The sequence below is a fragment of the Tachypleus tridentatus genome, chromosome 9 (assembly GCF_004210375.1).
Source record: "Tachypleus tridentatus isolate NWPU-2018 chromosome 9, ASM421037v1, whole genome shotgun sequence".
NCBI lineage: Eukaryota > Metazoa > Arthropoda > Merostomata > Xiphosura > Limulidae > Tachypleus > Tachypleus tridentatus.
This window is the reverse complement of record NC_134833.1, coordinates 79,836,870-79,854,941: the sequence shown is the minus strand read 5'-3', so window position 1 is coordinate 79,854,941 and position 18,072 is coordinate 79,836,870. Positions and strand designations below refer to the sequence as shown.

Here is an 18,072-nt window from a genome sequence, read left to right as displayed (position 1 = left end):
TGCACTGGCCTAGTTGATGTCTTTGCGTTTTAACTAACGATCGTTGTGAGAAAGTAGCAAGTTAGATTGTAATGTCATCACAAGTGAAAGAATACAAGGTTTCTCGTAAGATCAAAACTTTATTCTCGCTCGGTTCTACTTGTTTCTTTTAACGTGGTTAGCTCAACAGTGATCTACCTCAAGACACAGAAGGCTGCAAATCTACTTATTAATCCAGCAGAGGTCACAATTTCACGTGTAAGCAAGTATACACGTTATTTTTATGCTTGGGTTGTAAAAATTGTTTCATTTTCAATCAGATGCAGCCAACCTGTTTATTTCTCTCCCATCTCAAAACACAGTCGTTTGTTTGTTTTGGTTTGTTTTTTGAATTTCGCACAAAGCTACTCAAGGGCTATCTGTGTTAGCTGTCCCTAATTTAGCAGTGTAAGACTAAAGGGAAGGCAGCTAGTCATCACCACCCACCGCCAACTCTTGGGCTACTCTTTTACCAACGAATAGTGGGATTGACCGTCACATTATAACGCCCTCACGGCTGAAAGGGCGAGCATGTTTGACGCGAAGGGGATGCGAACCCGCGACCCTCAGATTACGAGTCGCACGCCTTAACACGCTTGGCCATGCCGGGCCAACACAGTCGAACTTTTAGATTCAGATTACCTCACAAATTGCAAAGACGACTCGTCTAATACTTGTGAATAAATTAATTTATTTGAAAATACCACATTGTAAATATATTTATAAAGACGGGAGAGAAATTTAACTTAACTTTAAGAAAAATAAATATTTGCTGTAAATTCCATAGTAAAAATACATAACCTATTTATTCAATCAACTAATTACAGAAAAACGTAATGTAACCTGTATTTTAAACTGACGAATTATTTATAATAGTGCTTTATGGTATAAATGGAATGACTGAAAATAGGCAGAATACAAAAAATAAATTACTTAGGTTACTCGTAGTTTAACGATTAGAATAAAGGAAAGTCGTAAGGATAATCTTTCCTCTTTTTGTACAGTCCTGACTTTTTACCATCTTTTTTATTTTCTTGAGGTCGATCTGTCTGAATAATGTTTCCAAATTACCAATAATACTATTAACAAATTAAGTTGGTAGCATCAAGTTTGAATCATAAGGAATTGATAAAATGAACTTCACAAAGCAGTGGAGGAAAAGGATCTTTATCTGGAAAGTTAATTCAAAGCTGTTTTATGCTTCTTCGTACTATCTTGTGTACATTTCTATTACATTTTTTTATGGTTACACTTAAAGAAATATAATTATATTTGTTTTTATTCTAAATTCCGATCGCTTCTTACGATCTCCTCAATATATGATTGAAATTTGAAAAATATTGCCTCTTTGTTTTTATTCCACATTGTAACCCTTTCGGTTTTCTCACTCATATATATTAAACAAACAAGAAAAAATAAATAAATGTTATTAGCCTCTCCATTTTAGTGAATATTTTTTTGGAACTTGCCAAGTCTCAAACCGGTTATAACCAAATAACATATTTTGACTGGAGAAAAGCGCATTTTTTTAAAAAGTGTATAACTTATCACTTGGCTTGGCTTTTTAATTTCACGCAAAGCTACACGAAGGCGATCTACGCTAGCCGTCCCTAATTTGGCAGTGTAAGACTAGAGAGAAGGCAGCAAGTCATCACCACCCACCACCAACTCTTGGGCTACTCTTTTACTAACGAATAGTGGGATTGATTGTCACATTATAACGCCCCCACGGCTGAAAAGGCGAACATGTTTGGCGCGACGGGGATGTGAACCCGCGACCCTCAGATTACGAGTCGCACGCCTTAACACGCTTGGCCATGCCGGGCCCCAAGAAACATATTTTGACTAGAGAAAAGCGCGTTTTTTTTAATGTATTACTTATGACAGTCTTCTTGATTTTTACATTATTTTAAACTGATTTTTATGATTAGTATACTTATTCTGAAGAAAATTAAACTCTCTTGTTATTTCAAGTAATTTTTATAATTACTTACCCCTTGTGCATTTTTAGAAATGACTGTACGTAATGTTTGTATATTTAGATTGAGAACCAGTTGTCTACGCCATCTGCTGGCTAACTTCTCTTTCTAGCTGCCAACATGGCTGGTATGAAACAGACTCCGCTCACGTGCAGTGGCCATACTAGACCTGTTGTCCATCTTGCTTTTAGCCAAATTACTTCATATGGATATTTTTTAATATCTGCATGCAAAGGTTAAAAGTCAAAATCTTATTTATTTATTGAAATGCCTGACATTAGTCTATATCTCCTTGCTAAGTTCAATTTGCATTCGTTATTTCAGTTCTTTATTTGGTTTAGTACTAGTGAGTTTATATTTTAATACTAAGCAGTAAAAGCATGACTTAAAAATAACTTTATGTTTAAAATAAAACTATATTCTGTGAATGTGACTATACATTTTTGTACTGATAGTGATATTAGTATTACTGATGTATGTGACTAGTACTAGCAATAGTACTGATACACACACAGTAACATTAATAATGGTAGTTGTGACTTAATACGTTAACACTACACAAGTAATAGTAACTTTGCTGTCGTGGGAGCAATCAAAATGAAATTACTTAGTTTAGCAGTTTCATTGTACTTTTAACTTATCTCCAATACAAGTGGTAAGTAATACTAATAGTGATATTGGGAACAGTTTGATAATTTTCTGGTACTTATGGTACTGAATGATACTTGGATTGGTTCAATGTAAATATATATATCAGTATTATTCACGTCGGCCAGGCTGTACAACATGTAAATTAAATTGGAACAGTGGAGGCATACTGGTAATATTATTGGCTGTTGCTATAGATCAGATCAACTGTGAAATAAGACAATGTACATAAATAATTTTAATTAAATCTCCTTGATTTGAAACAAATAACTAAAATTTTGAAGAAAAGTTTTTAGCATATTGTTTCTCTATTTCTAAAGGGTGTTTTGAAAGTCACTGTGCACTTATATATTTATTAACAGACATGTTTCAATATAGAATAAAGGAGGTAAATAAGAATGACAATTATAAACAATGTTGAAAGTGACCCCCATCGGTATCAATACAGGCTTGGATCCTGCTTATTTTGTTTGTAAACACTGCTTTTAGTTGCTGGCTTGAAATAGACTGTATGAATGCTGATTGCAAAACTGCACAGTGGTTTTCTGAACATCCGGTATTAAGATTTTTAATTTAAAGGTTTGATACTTCATCATTACATTCACACTTTAAACGTAGCACAGAGTTATGGTTCTTCTGTAGGACACCTTTGTAAGCTTATTTTATATACCCTAACACACATAATGCAGTAAAATATTTATAATAATTGCTGACTATAATAGTTTATACAGCTATAGCCTAAATACAACTTGAGAACTGTTGCCAGTGTTTTCCACTTCATAATGGTTCTTTATTAACAACAACAAAAAAGTTTTTAATTTTTAATATTCTTTTATGTTCAGCCATTTAAATGACTGATGTGACTGGCATGTCCAGGTTATTCATAATTTCATAAAATATTGTCTACAATAATGGAATTGTGCTTTCTTTCAGAATGCTTTTTGATTCAAATGGTTAAGCCTGTGTATCTGTTGTTAGATTGCAAAATTCAAAATAGTGCATCATAATCCGAAGATAGTTCATCGAAACAACCAGGCATGGCCACTTAAGGTGTTCGACTTGTAATCTGAGAGTCGCGAGTTCAAATCACCATCGCGCCAAACATGATCGCCCTTTCATTTGTGGGGGCATTATAATGTGATGGCCAATCCCACTATTCATTGGTAAAAGAGTAGCTCAAGAGTTGGCTGTGGGTGGTGATAACTAGCTGCCTTCACTCTAGTCTTACACTGTCGAATTAGGGACGGCTAGCTCAGATAGCCCTCGTGTAGCTTTGTGTGAAATTCCAAAACACAAACAAACAAGTTCTTTGAAATGTAAAATGAATAAAAGTAGAAAAAACATATTTCACTTCAAGATTATTTTACACTTGTGTGGAACAGTTGGTCATGAGAAAAAAAAATGCTCTAAATTCACAGGGTTTTTGTTGGTACTTGTGACACTTCAAAACATTTATCTTTTGTTGACTCTTAGAACTTGAATGGGAAATGAATAAAAATATGAAATCATATTATTGTATAACATTTATGTTGATGATTATCTTAATCATTAAGTATTCTTCCACACCATTTTTTTTTTCCATAACTTAATTTTGAATTTCATATCAATACCAACATGCACTGGATACAGTATTTACATGACCAAAAATATTTGTTTTTATTAGTGTATGTGAAACAAGGATAAAGTTAGAAATTATGTGGTTCATGTTATATAGATGATTTCCATACGTAAAGGATGACTGAAATGTTGAATGAAAGTTTTATTTGTGTATACTGTTTATAAAATACTTAACTTTTGACAAGGATGAGAAAAATGTTAATAAATTTAAAAAGTAATTACTTGAGGTTACTTTAGGGCCAAAAACCTCACTATTACATTTTTTTTTCTTCAGATGGGAAACCAATGCTCAGACAAGGTGACACTGGGGACTGGATAGGAACATTTGTTGGACATAAGGGTGCAGTATGGGGAGTTGCTCTGAATAAGGATGCCAGCCATGCAGCAACTGGAGCTGCTGATTTCACAGCTAAAGTATTATTTTCAGTTTTTTATATCGGAAAATGTTCTTGCTTTCTTTCTTAAGAACAAATAATTATATAATTAACAATATTTGAAGCATTTTATTCCATGGAAAAAGTTTGTTGAGATGATCCACTGGACTTCTACCTATGTGATATTAGAGTAGGAAGTTAGCTTCAGTTATGTAGTCTTACTACCCTTACTGAGCTTAGCATAGTAGTATATATTTATGGCATTTATTTATGAAGTCTGTCCTTTAAGGTGATGTATGTGAAACATTAAATGTGTTTTTAAGCACCATATATCTTTTAGTGATTGGATTAGCTTCTCAAAACTTTCAAAGATACATTATTTTGTAGGCCAATTAATTCTATAATTCTATTTGCTGTACAAACATTACATTAAAATTACTTAGGTTTTGTATTATTTTATGAAAAAACATTCAGGGCATCATGGGAATATTGTTTTCACTCTCCAGACAAACATTTCTTCATATCTATGTACTTGTATAATTATATTTCAAGGTATTAGGAACATAAAAATAGAAATATTGAAAGAAAAACCATTGATTCAGTTGAGGCAGTTTCTTTACTCTTCAGAAAACAAAGCAACGTTGTCAACTCAAACCAAATATCTTTTACTTCCAATGGCCTGACATGGCCAGGTGATTAGGATGCTTGATTTGTAATCTGAAGATCTCTGGTTTAAATCCCTGTCAGATCAAACATACTTGCTTTTTCAGCCAATAGTCATTATAATGTGGTGGCCAATTTCACTATACATAGGTAAAAGAGTAGTTTAAAAACTGGGGGTGGGTGGTGATGACTTCCTTTTGGTCTTACACAGCTAAATTATAGACAGGTAGCACAGATAACTCTCGTGTAGCTTTGTGAGAAATTCAAACAAACTTTCATATCCATCAAAAGTCTGAGTAAATTCTGTCTAATAGCATCCAACTACTTTCTAAGGTAACCTATTTCACTTATTAATAATTCTTGTGTAGTATGTTATTGCTTAGCAAGTAATCCTGATCCTGAAGTTCTAAAAGTAGAACTTGCCTTTGATATGTAAGTTTTTTCAAACCTTATTCCACCATTGAAATAAACCAATCATAGTTAAAGCTGCTAGCAGGAGACACTTAAGTTCTGTTTTTCTTCTGATCTCTGAATAAAATAAATCCTAGTTTTAAAGTCTCATTTTATAGTTAAGATCTCTTAAACCAAAATCTTCCATCATGGTAACTGAAAAAACTCAGTATAATGGATTTTTAGGTTATTGGTTGAAAAAATAAAAAAATTGTTAGTTCATTCAGAATAGATTTTTGTCACTAGTGGTGTGCCTCTGGGCAAAGTGCTTGGGCCTTTGGTTTTTATTATTTACATTAATGGCACTGATAGAGGAATAATAACTAAATTATTACAGTTGGTTAAGGATACTAAACTTTTATATTTTCAGCTGAATTGAAGATATGGAGGAATCGGGAAATAACTTGGATCAATTGGTACATTGAACAGTTAGTACAAATAGGTGGCATTTACCTTTAATTATAGTGTGTGTAAGGTAGTGCATTTAGATTATCATAATTTTGGTCACATTTAATAGAGGTGGGAATTCACTCAGTAGTGTGACTGAAAAGAAGGATCTAGGCATAGTGGTGAATAAGTCACTGTAACTTTATTGCTAGTATCAAAGTTAATATAATTTTAATGTATTTATAGACTCATTAAGTCTAAGTCAAAAGAAGTAATAATCTCTACAAATCACTTGGAGTACTCTGTACACTGTTGGCCTTATCAAGAAGGGATATTGAATTATTGAAAAGATTCAAATTAAGATTACTAGCATGATTCCAGAGATGTGGAAGGATTACCTTGTGGGATAGGATAAAGTCTATTAAATTTTTACTCTTGGGAAAAGAAGGGTAAGAGAGCATTTCAATATCATAAAGGTCTCTAAATTTTTATAACAATATTTTGAGAGTATATAAGTTTAAAACTTGAAAGAATAATGGGTGAGACTTGGGAAGTTTTTATGATTTTACCAGGCTGATTAGCTTATAGAATGAGTTGGTACCTTGAACATCTTTACTAAAAGAATTTAAGAGGGGAATCAATTATTCCTTAAAAATAAAAAATGAGCCCATGTTGTCTATGCACTTTGTTAACAAGAGAACCAAAATGAAACATAATATTCTTTAAAAAGGGCTTGCAAATAATCATGTTGGTAATAATACAAATTAAAAATTATTGCGAAGCTAAGATTTCCAATACATTACCTCTATTTACATATGTAGCCATGAAACTTCTGTCTACATACACTTACTGACATAGGTTACTCCCTCTGTTTGATTTTACCTTATAGTCACTTGTTAGATGGTCAATGAATTGAGATGTTCTGAATTTTTGTACAGATTTACATGATACTTCTTTCTTTTATTTGAAGTAGTACTTTCAAGTTTCCACAATTCTTTGTTAACTGTAGTTTATTATCAAGTTAACTTATCTTGTTTTTTTGTTTTACTTTCTTTTTAAACCTTTTTCTTGGATTTTCAACTTGTTCACAGTCAAATATGACTTTCAAATTTTGTGTCTCAACATCTCTGCTCTAATTACTACTTTGAATATTGTGATAATATCTTCAGGTATGGGGCTCTCAGCCTTCATTCCCTCAGAAATTGAACTTTGCATGAGTTGCTCCTCTTCTCCCAACCCTACTAAAGCATTTTGAGGGCTAGTGGAACTCATTCATGATGATGATGAGGATTTTAACAGTCTGTTTTCTTTACCCACTTCCATGCAAGTCCATGTCTTTCCTGATATTTTGATCATCCAGTCCACTCCTTGTCAGGTCCGACTGATAGCTTCTTTCTGGCCAACACAACCCTGGTTTCTATTTCTCCTTCAACTGCAAACAACTCCTAACTCTTCCTCTGACACCATCTTTCTTTCACCTACCTTGGTCATTAGCTCTTCATTCTTCATTTTGTTCTTCATACATGGCATTTTTCCTTCAATTTTATCCCTGTGTGTAGCATCCCCTTTGTCCCATTTCATTCATTCTTCTTTTCTCCTAATTTATCAACAGAAGTGGATGTTTTCCACCATTGGTCTCTCTGTCATGGATTTTCTCCTCAATCCTTGTTCCTTTCTTAATGAATTTCATCACCTTTCTGTTCAATCATTGTGCTTCAGTTTCATCCGTTGTGGGATATCATGTAACCTTTCCCTGTACCTTCAATTTTTCAAGCACTGATCTGTGTTTTCCTCCACTACTATTTCCCTGTTAGTACATTCTTTCTAGGTTTATTAGCCTCTCTGTTGGGTGGTCATTCTGGATTGGGATATCATTATTTTTCTTCATTCCATGGAGTTGCAGAGGCTGATGTTGCATGGAAAACAGATGTAGTCCTTTTATGCATTTCACCTTCATGAGGTGCAAACCTGGAGGATGATGTTGCAAGAGTGAAACTTGTCTGATTGGTTCTGGATTTGAATGAACTCCCACACTGGCATATTCCTTCCTTCCATCATTCTTATGTTGAGTTCAGGAATGGATGATGTTGGTTGTGGATTTGCACACGTGTCCTGTTTATTTGGGAATTACAAAATTTCTCCATTCTGTCTCCTGTACTTGAGTTGAAGATTGTGTGTACTTCCACCATGGATTGGATAGTAAGTACTGAATATCATTGATTCTGCACTGAAGTTCATCTGCCTGGTACAGTCTCACACTTCCTCTCTATGATTAGTGCTTGTTTTTTTACCATAAATAAAAAGTTTGTTTATTGTATTGATAATTACACCTAGAATGTGCATCCAGTGCTAATTGTCATCTTCCACAAGTTATTAAGGAATTTCTGTACTCCAACCTTATCATTTGTCCACCTGTAGATAGAACTGATAATAAAAATATTTGAACATATATTGGTGAAATAAATATACCAAGAACATACAAATAGTGTGAAGAAAAATATATAGTCATAGAGGTTAAATTTTAGTTTGGTGTGCAGAGAAGTTATCTTAATGTACAAATAACATTCTGTTAACTTGATCGTTTATATGAATTAAAATAACAGAAGGTCAATCAACCTTAAATACCATCAATATTTCTACCAAGCTAACCTAAATGTCACAGTTGCAGGTAACCTGATAAATAAGTTAAGCCACTTTAGTACTTTACAGGAGTGTTTCCTTTTATAGTATTTTAAACCTTACTTTCAGGATGACAGTTCTAACTTATGATTGTTTATTGGTGCCAAGGTTTGAATAGATTTACATTTAACTGATAGACATAAGATCATTTTGATTATGAGTTATATTAAAAGATGGTAGGGATAGTTGATTTAAGGCAGATTTAATTATTCTTTGATAGATTGTTTAGGCAGGGTATTCATGATAAAACTTTGTAGAATAGATGGCAACTGCCGTTGTGAAGACACAAGTGTAGAGGATGACATTTCGAAAGTCTTCCACTGACCCGGAGATGAAAGGCAAAAGACTTTTGAAACATTGTCCTCTACACTTGTGTTTCCAAAAGAGGCAGTTGCTGTCCATTCTACAAAGTTTCATCAGATTTAATTAACTTTTTCCTGTACTCTAAAATTTACTACATACACCCTTGTGCAAATTAATTGAAACAAATAGTCAATTTTCAATATTTTTGCATGGCAGCTGGTGTAGGCTCGCTGGAGCCACTGATTTCCTTTAATAGTCATTTTTTACACACAGACGGTGTCATTAGCTGTGTTTTGCAGTATGGTTGATCTATTTTTGGGATATATAATGAAATTTTGAGGAATATTATGTTATTCGAAATTCCATTAGAAGGGCAAGGAGACCAGTCAAAAAACAACTTCTTACCAACTCAATGAAGAAAAAATGGTATCAGTGTGATCTGAAATACAAGAACTGGACGCAAGAACAATTGAGGAAGGTGTTATTCAGTGACAAGACTCATTTCTTTGTGCAAGGTCAAAGAAGTCAGCATGTTCACAGATCTTCAGGTGAGAAACTTCAAGAATTTCACATCAATCAGTTCATAAAACATCCCTTGAAGAAGATGTTTTGGGGCTTTTTCTGCTACTATGGTGCCTGAGGCTTACATATCGTAGAAGGTATGATGCGAGGACCACAGTACATCGAAGTATTGCAGAAAAGAGTTGTTCCAAAACTGAAAGAGATTTCCAGATGGATCTGGCATTTTTCAGCAAGATCTGGCTTCGTGCCACACGTCAAAACTTGTGAAGAATTTTATGACTACAATGCAAATTAAGGTGCTGGACTGGCCTTGAAACTCACTGGACTTAAATCCTATTGAAAATCTTTGGGCAATTTGTAAAGAAAGACTTCGGGGAAAAGACTGTACTACAAAAGATAAGCTAATTGAGGCCATAATTGAAGTGTGGTACTGCGATCCAAAAATTAGTTAAGATTGCAGTCATTTCATGGACTCAATGTCAAGGGGGATTAATGATCTTCTGAAAAATAAAGACGGTTATATCATGTTTAATTTGTTATTAAATTTTGGATTCTCAGAAATAAAATTCAAAAAAATTGAAAAAATCATAATTTTCCGTTTTGTTTCATTTAATTTGCACAAGGGTGTATGTTACATGTACATGTTTTTAATTTGTTGATTATTTATCATTATTAAATTATTTTTGATCATCATTTTGAGATTTGGGTGATAATGAATAGGTGCATTTTAAAGTATAAAGCATCTGTAAATAAACTTTTTCATAACCACTATCTTTGTTGCCATTACCAAACTTCTTGTCTGGCCCTAAATAGTTAAGGATAACAGAAATTTGTTTAAGATGTCTTAAGCAGATATTATTGATGAATATTTAATAAATTATCTTTAATTAATAAAGATCTGTTATTTACCATCTGTGTGTGTGTCTACACATTTTGTGACAAAATATTTTTTGTGCTTTGTAATTAATTTATAAACATTTTTCTTGAAACTGTTTCGGTTATCAATTATTAATTCCATATAGTAATTTGCATATAGCATATTTTGATATAAAAGATATTGCATATTTATTGGGAAAGGTATAAAGTTGGTTTTATAAACACATAAATATATAATCTGGTTATTATTAAAGATTGATGACCTTTTATTCCACTAAAAATCTCCTAATTCTCTATTTTTGCACCACTTGAATCTTTACTTGAGTTACACATTTTCATAATTCCTGCATTGTTTTTATTTGTTCTTAATCTTTGAGATGTGTAGAAAATTTGAGAGAAATCCTATCATTAAGATATCTGAATTATTAAAAGCTTTGTGTACTATTACAATATCACTTATTTTTGAACATTTCAGTATTTACACGTACGTATTAGTAAATCTCTAATTGTTATTATGTTTATAAGTTTAGTCTATTTGTGTTTTAAAATACAAAAGATTATATTTTTATTTCATTGCAGTTAGTAACAGCTCATGGTTTAAACTTTTTAAAGTTTGATAAAGTATGTTTAAATTCAATATATCGAAGTGAATTTGAGCTTAACTTCCTTGCAACATGCCTTTTGCCAACTGACAAAAAGCATCTACTTCAAACTTTGTACAAAATAAAACTATGAAAATTTTTTATTTTTATGTGTCAACTTATTCTTTATCTTTTAACAGAATGATATAGTTTTAGTTAAGTATGTTCCTTAGCACATTAGACAAGTAATTTTGCTAATTTTCTAGCAACACTTATTTTAAACTCTAAGATTGATGTTAGCATCTGTATACTAGCTTGTTGTTTAAATTCTAGTTAATGGAATGAAAGATTGAAACACATTTGAACTATTAAAAATGCACACTTGCTTATCTTTAGGTCAGTTGTTTATTATACTGTGCTTGGACTACAAACTTCTTTGACTAGTATATATCAAATGTTTTGTTCATATATAAATTTTATAAGAAACAAAAACAGTATCTTACCTTTTACAACCAATTATGGTTAATTATCTGAAAAAGCATAATGCGAAATATTTTACGAAATAATTGTAGTTAGACCAAACAAATGTTGTTGAAGTAAGTAAAAGTATTGTAACTTGCATTAATTGTAGTAAGATTGTAAATCTATTAAAGGTGTTTTAGCAAAGCTTAAGGAAATGTTAATTTTATTGAATTTGAATATACACATCTTTGTCGTATATTAAAATTTATTTTCATGATTGAAGTGTGAGATAAACCTGCCCTAAAATGTGTTCTTTCAAGAACAATATATTGCTGTTAAAAAATGGAATTTGTTTCAAAGCTTTGGGATGCAGCAAGTGGTGAAGATCTTCGTACTTTTCCTCATCAGCATATAGTGAAGAGTGTAGACTTCAGTCCAGATGGGAAGAAGTTGCTGACTGGTAGCAATGAAAAACTTTTACGCATTTTTGATATCAACCACTATGATGCAGGTATTAATTATTTTTAAATTTGTAGGGGTGAATATTTTGGTTTGGTTTGCTTTATAGTTATCCTTAAGTAGCTGATATATTTTTGTAACTGAGTGTTGGCTTGTCTTGTAGTTTATCACATTTTTTAGTATCATATCCATTTTTATATCTTAACAATATCTTGTTTCATACATATCACAGCTTTAAATGTCATATCCATTGTTTTGTAAGTAAGAGAATGAATGATTGACTTCATAACTTGATATTAAATATGCTCTTTTTGTAGATATCAACATCTTTAAATAGTCAGTCCTTTCCTGTAATTTGGTTATTCATTTTAGGTGGTTAATCTTTTTTTTATATATAATTTGGTGTTTTTTATAACGTGTAACCTGATACATATATATAACTGCTGTAAACAGCTTTAGAATTTTTTTTAAAATTTCATTTATCTTGAATATCTACAACGAATAGGATTTACTGTTGACAAGAAACTTCAGGGATTGTGGCTACAATTGTTAGCTAATATCTATTTTAGCAACAAATCCTAAAGTTTAGTCATTAATTAAATACTGTGTGGTAAATATGTAGACATCTCATGTTTCGGCCTCAGTAGTAATTGATTGATCATTTCAGCTGTTTTGTAACATTTAAATACAACAAAGCATGTTGTTCTTGTCTTCAGTTCCTAGACACTTGTACTCTTCTCTCAACTTCTTTATTTTGTATTCTTTCTTTATACTTTCATGTTTTGTTATTGTGTTCACATAAGTAGTTCTTCAAAATACAATTAACATAATTCCAAAACATTTGTCTGTGATATATTTTTCCAAACTCATTATTACATTAGTTTTAATTACATCTAGTATAAAAATCCTACATCCTTAACAAGTTAATGTTCCACCTGCAAGTGTGCAACAAATAGCATGATCAGTAGCCATATTAGGTGTGTATGTATATGGAGTGAGTAAATGCTTATATTTAAAAAAAAAAAAAAAGTGGTAACAGTGAAATTTTTCACTTTCAGATCACTTCCTAAAATGTGATTATTTCATTAAAATTTAACCTTGTCTCAACACAGTTCATTAAGTTCATCAACTTAAGGAAGTAAGCAAGTAACTTTCTTTTTGCTTTTTCTATGTATCCTTGAGAATTGCAGAGTATTCGTTAACCTAATTATCTAATTTTTGTATTAAATACTGCAAATCAGTGCTTCTTGTATAAAACTGAATAATTAGTGGTATCTATTAATAAATTAATTGGCAGTCCCATTAATCAATTAGTACCACATTCCTTGAAGCATAGGGAGTGTTATTCTTTTTTCTAGTCAGTAGTTAAAAAGTAGACAGTAGCAACTAACTTTAGCAGCTTTGCAATAACAAAGACATGGTAAGCAAGTTTGGCAATGGGAAACAAACCTGAGATACTAGAATCACAAGCTTTTCACATTCTGAATTACCAAAGAAGAACAAACTTGAAATAAAATGAAACATCTTAGAAATATAAAACTGAATAAAGCACACATAGCCCTTTATATAGCTTTGTGCTTACAATAAATAAACATAATAGCAATATTTTGATTACTTGGATAGTTGGAATAATAAAAGTAATGATAATCAGAAACCCTAGTATCAATTAATTAATTTTTCAGTCAATTTATTCAATTTTTTTTATTTGATTATTGGAATAATTGAAAACTAATAATCAGAAACACTAATTTCAGTTAGTTGATTATTAGATGACAATCAGTTTATTTGTAATTTTGATTAAACAGTTGGTGGAATACTCATAAACAGTGGTAATGAGAGACACCAATTCTTATTAATTGATTTAATCACAATTTAATTGATTACTTTGTGACATTAATCAAGGTAATTGCTGCTCATAGGTAATCAGTTATCCTGATTAGTCAACTAAATCTCCCAACTCTATCCTAATACTGGATTTAATTTAAAGAAACACATCACTTCAGGTTCCAGTTTTTAAATTTCCTTGGAGAAATGTAATCATAAATTTGTGAAAACATTCAATTTTGAGCATTTCAACAGCACTGACTTTTGAAGCAAATTACCTGTTGTTTCACTCTTCTAGTAGTGAATCATCTGTATGGAGTTTTGCTTTAGTGATAGAACTTACATATGACAGCAAGCAAGAAACATAAATATGTAAGTGATTAGAGTAGTATTCTGTAATAATAATGATTAAGAGTTATCAAGTGGATTTTTGTGTGTATGGGTTTAACTGCATGATTAAATGTTTGTCTTTTATATATGTTGGATGAAATAGGTGGAATTGTCTTGAGTGATTATCTTCTGTTCACTTTAGTCCATTGCTTGGCCTTGAACAGTAAATATTATTGAGATTTTTTCTCTTTTTTTTTGAAAATTGGAATTGCTAATAATTTATATTTTGAATTATTCGAAGCTAGATGTGTCATCTACAATTTTTAACTTTTTTTTCCTGAGCTATAAAGAAATTTTGCTTATTAAAAATTGCTCAAATATTACAAATATATATATATATATATATACCTTAAAGCTTGTTATAGATGGAGCAGGATAATATTAAATAACCCTGTGTCCAGTTCTTTTTTCTTCTTTTCAGAACCTTTGCTGTTTAAGGGTCATACATCTGCTATTAGGCATGCTCTCTTTTTAAAGGAAGAAAACATTGTGATTAGTGCTTCTGATGACAAGACTGTAAGGTGAGTTGACTGAGGAACCACTTTGTGATAAAAAACATCTACTTTCTGTACCAGTTGCAACCAGACTGATGGTAATGGGACTAGTGAAGCTGTAGAAGTTCATTAAACTGATTTCTTATTAATTATTTTTGTAACATGTCAAAGCAAAATGCATGACAAAATTTAACTTTCAAGAGCCATTCTTACAGTTTTCTATTATCTTTTTTAACCCTTTCATTATGGGTCAGATGTAATCCACCCAATTTATGGCTACAAAAGTCTTTAAAAAATTATGAAATCTCAGCAAACTAGAGACTCAACCTATGACCTTGAAGTTTTGTTTTGAAAGAATGAGGTGATTGTGACATACTTAAAAATGGTTAAGAATGCTACTAGGAGGGCATTTTGACCTTTCAAATTGGTTATTCACATGTCATAGAAAGAAATAAGTATTTCCAAAATGGGAAGAAGTGAGTGGGGGCACTGTGTTTGATCTAGTACATGAGCAGTATCTCAGCAAATAAAAAAGACATCAGTAATTTAAGTTCCTAGATCATGCATCACAAACATCTAATTTGAACAGGTGCTGCATTCAACTTATCACGACTCACAAAAATTAATTTTTAGGTGTATTTTTTAAATATTTTTAAATTAAAAAAATTAATGTATGATGCTAAAATTTGAATTATAATTTACAATTTGATAAGAAATTTATAAGCATAAATTCATAAAATATTAATTCAATTAAGCTTAATCTGTGACCATAGGAAGACTCATCTCAGTAGAATTAAATGATCAGTAATGCAGTGGGATTCCTTACATATGTTTTGTAGTTAGAGTACTGTATAACAAATGGTCTGTCCCAATTATTACTTCAGTTAAACTAGTAACTAAATATATCTGTATTCAGTTAAAAAATTTAAGTTGAATTTCAAACTGTTGCCTCTTAATATTTTTTTAAATCTAGTTATTGTTTGAATTAATACTACATAAAATTTAGTATACTTGATTCAATGATTTACAAAAATATTAGTTATTGACTGCACTTGAAACTTTTATCTGATACTTTATACATGAGTAATTACACCTTTTTGTTTTATTGTGTTTATTAACTTAGCTTTTAAAAACTAGTTAACAATAATGGTATTTTGAAAGCTTCAGAAATTAGACATCTAACTTTTAAATTTATGTAATTGAAATTTATATTATTGCAAGTCTATGTCTGTGTGTGTTTTCTTATCCATTACCCAGAGTTGGCTGTCTCAGTTACTGTAATGTTTTTATGGTATCATCAAATTGACTGTGTCCACAAACAATTTTGTTTTTGTTGGGTTTTTTTTGTCGAAGAGGGGGTGAGGAAAACCTTGAAATAGGGCACATTATACTTCTGGTTTTGAACTTAGATATATACTTAATCATTTAAATGAGAGAATTATTACTTTTTGATTTGGTATATTACCTCCACTCACATAAATAGCTATTCTTGTTTAGTGTTGCCTTGTGTGTGCAAAATAAAATAAGAGATTGGTTGTTATATGAGTTGACTTTCTTTGAGTTTGAGGGCTCATAAATTTGGAATGAGGTCTGCCAACTTTGGACAGATGAGCTATTATATTATTATAACCTTTTAAATATTTTTGATATTAGCATTATTATTTGGAGTAATGTGGTTTCAATATCATATCTTTAGTTATATTTCTACCAACTTCTCGTAAGGGTAGGGTTTTTTAAATTAACATTTAATGATATTTTTTGTACTAAAATATCAGATAAGGCTTAACATGCATCTTTGTAATTTTAGGCTTACCTCTCATACATCTTTCTGGTAAATCATAAATTAGGATAAATGTACCTTCAACAAATACCAGCTGCTAAGTTTTTATTGTTAATGTACACTTATTTTTACAATATAATTCCTTTTTCGTTTTTGTAAATAGCTGTATTTTACTAAATGTTTATCAATATAGATTTAATTATATTTTCATTTTCCAGTCTTTATCTTTGCCAATCATGTCTTTTTGAGTGGTGGGCAGAGCACAGATAGTCCATTATGTAGCTTTGTGGTTAATTCTAAACAAATAAACAAAATCTAGAAGGGGTAGTTGCCCATCCTGCCATTCCTTAGATTGAATAAATCAGGCATAGTCTGCTTTTCAGAATAGGGATTTTGTGGTCTCCCATTCCATTATCTCCAGTGTTCATGTTCTTCCAAACTCTCCATTGCATTTCTTTTTTTTTTTTTTTCTTCTGGTGGAGTACAGCAGTCCTTACAACTTTCCAGTTCCAGGTCATTGGGGTGGTGGAACATGGAGGTGCCTGTACAGGTGATACTGGATGTCCAGTAACAGTACCATTACTGGTATAATTTAATTAAACTATTTAATTATCATCATCAAATCATAGATAATAAATCAAATTTTAATATTAATATATGTTTTAAATTTTTAGTTCTAAAGGGAAATACTTAACAGTGCTTCAATGAGCCAAGTACCCAGGATTTTGCACAACATTTTTGAAGTCATTCTGAATCATTTGCTGATTGGCTATCAATTTTACCAAAATCTGATTGGACAAAAAGCAGGTAATTGCTGCACCCTTCATTAAAACCAGTTCCACAGCTGTACACAAAATGGGCATTAGCATTCAATGAGTAAGTGTACTGATCATGTTTAGACAAAGCAATGTTAAAACAGGAAAAGAAGAAAATGACTTTTAAGTGCAAAGTGAGTATGTGCAGAATGTATGGGAAATGTTCTTGATGTCAGTGTGTATGCAATGGTTTTAGACCCAGAGGTCTGAATGGTATGAAAAGCAGATGGGAGACGGTCACGGAGTAAATTAAAGACTTGAAGAAAGGAAAAAAGGAAGGATTTGTTATACTGTTCCATTGAAGGAAGATAAAATGTGTAGCAATACTTCTAACAACCCCTGGGATTTTGTGACACTGAAGGAATGGTGCAGATCATCGAAGAACTCAAATGTAAAAGCAAGTGGTTGTAGTACTACAACAGGAAGTGAAAGCAATGTCTATTCAATTTGGAAGTCCTTTGTTATTGAATTCACACTGACGTCAAACTTTTCAAATGAAGAAGTTTGAGAGAAAGCATCAAGTTTCAGTGCTCTTAATAAGAACAACTGATTGCATTTGTTCTGCATGACTATCGAGAATCATGCACCATGTTACTCCAAGGAGATCCAGATGGTCTAATTGAATGTGATTGGAAATGACATTTGTATCATGTTGTAAGAATGTGTTCAAAGTGTAGAACTGTATAGAAAATATTTCTTTTATTGTGCATATAACATTTAAAAATTTAAAGTAATGGTTTATATATGATAC

At 31.6% G+C, this 18,072-nt stretch overlaps 1 protein-coding gene across 1 annotated transcript in view; it reads left to right on the top strand.

The window, feature by feature from the left end:
* The first annotated feature begins 2,072 nt into the window (after positions 1–2,072).
* Positions 2,073–18,072, top strand: part of LOC143225582 (serine-threonine kinase receptor-associated protein-like) — a 28,014-nt gene continuing 12,014 nt past the window's right edge. The window contains exons 1-4 of the mRNA XM_076455279.1: positions 2,073–2,232; positions 4,537–4,676; positions 11,920–12,070; positions 14,654–14,753. Of these exons, the coding sequence (XP_076311394.1) occupies positions 2,118–2,232; positions 4,537–4,676; positions 11,920–12,070; positions 14,654–14,753 (506 nt within the window). The 5' untranslated portion in view covers positions 2,073–2,117. The remainder of the gene's footprint in view (positions 2,233–4,536; positions 4,677–11,919; positions 12,071–14,653; positions 14,754–18,072) is intronic.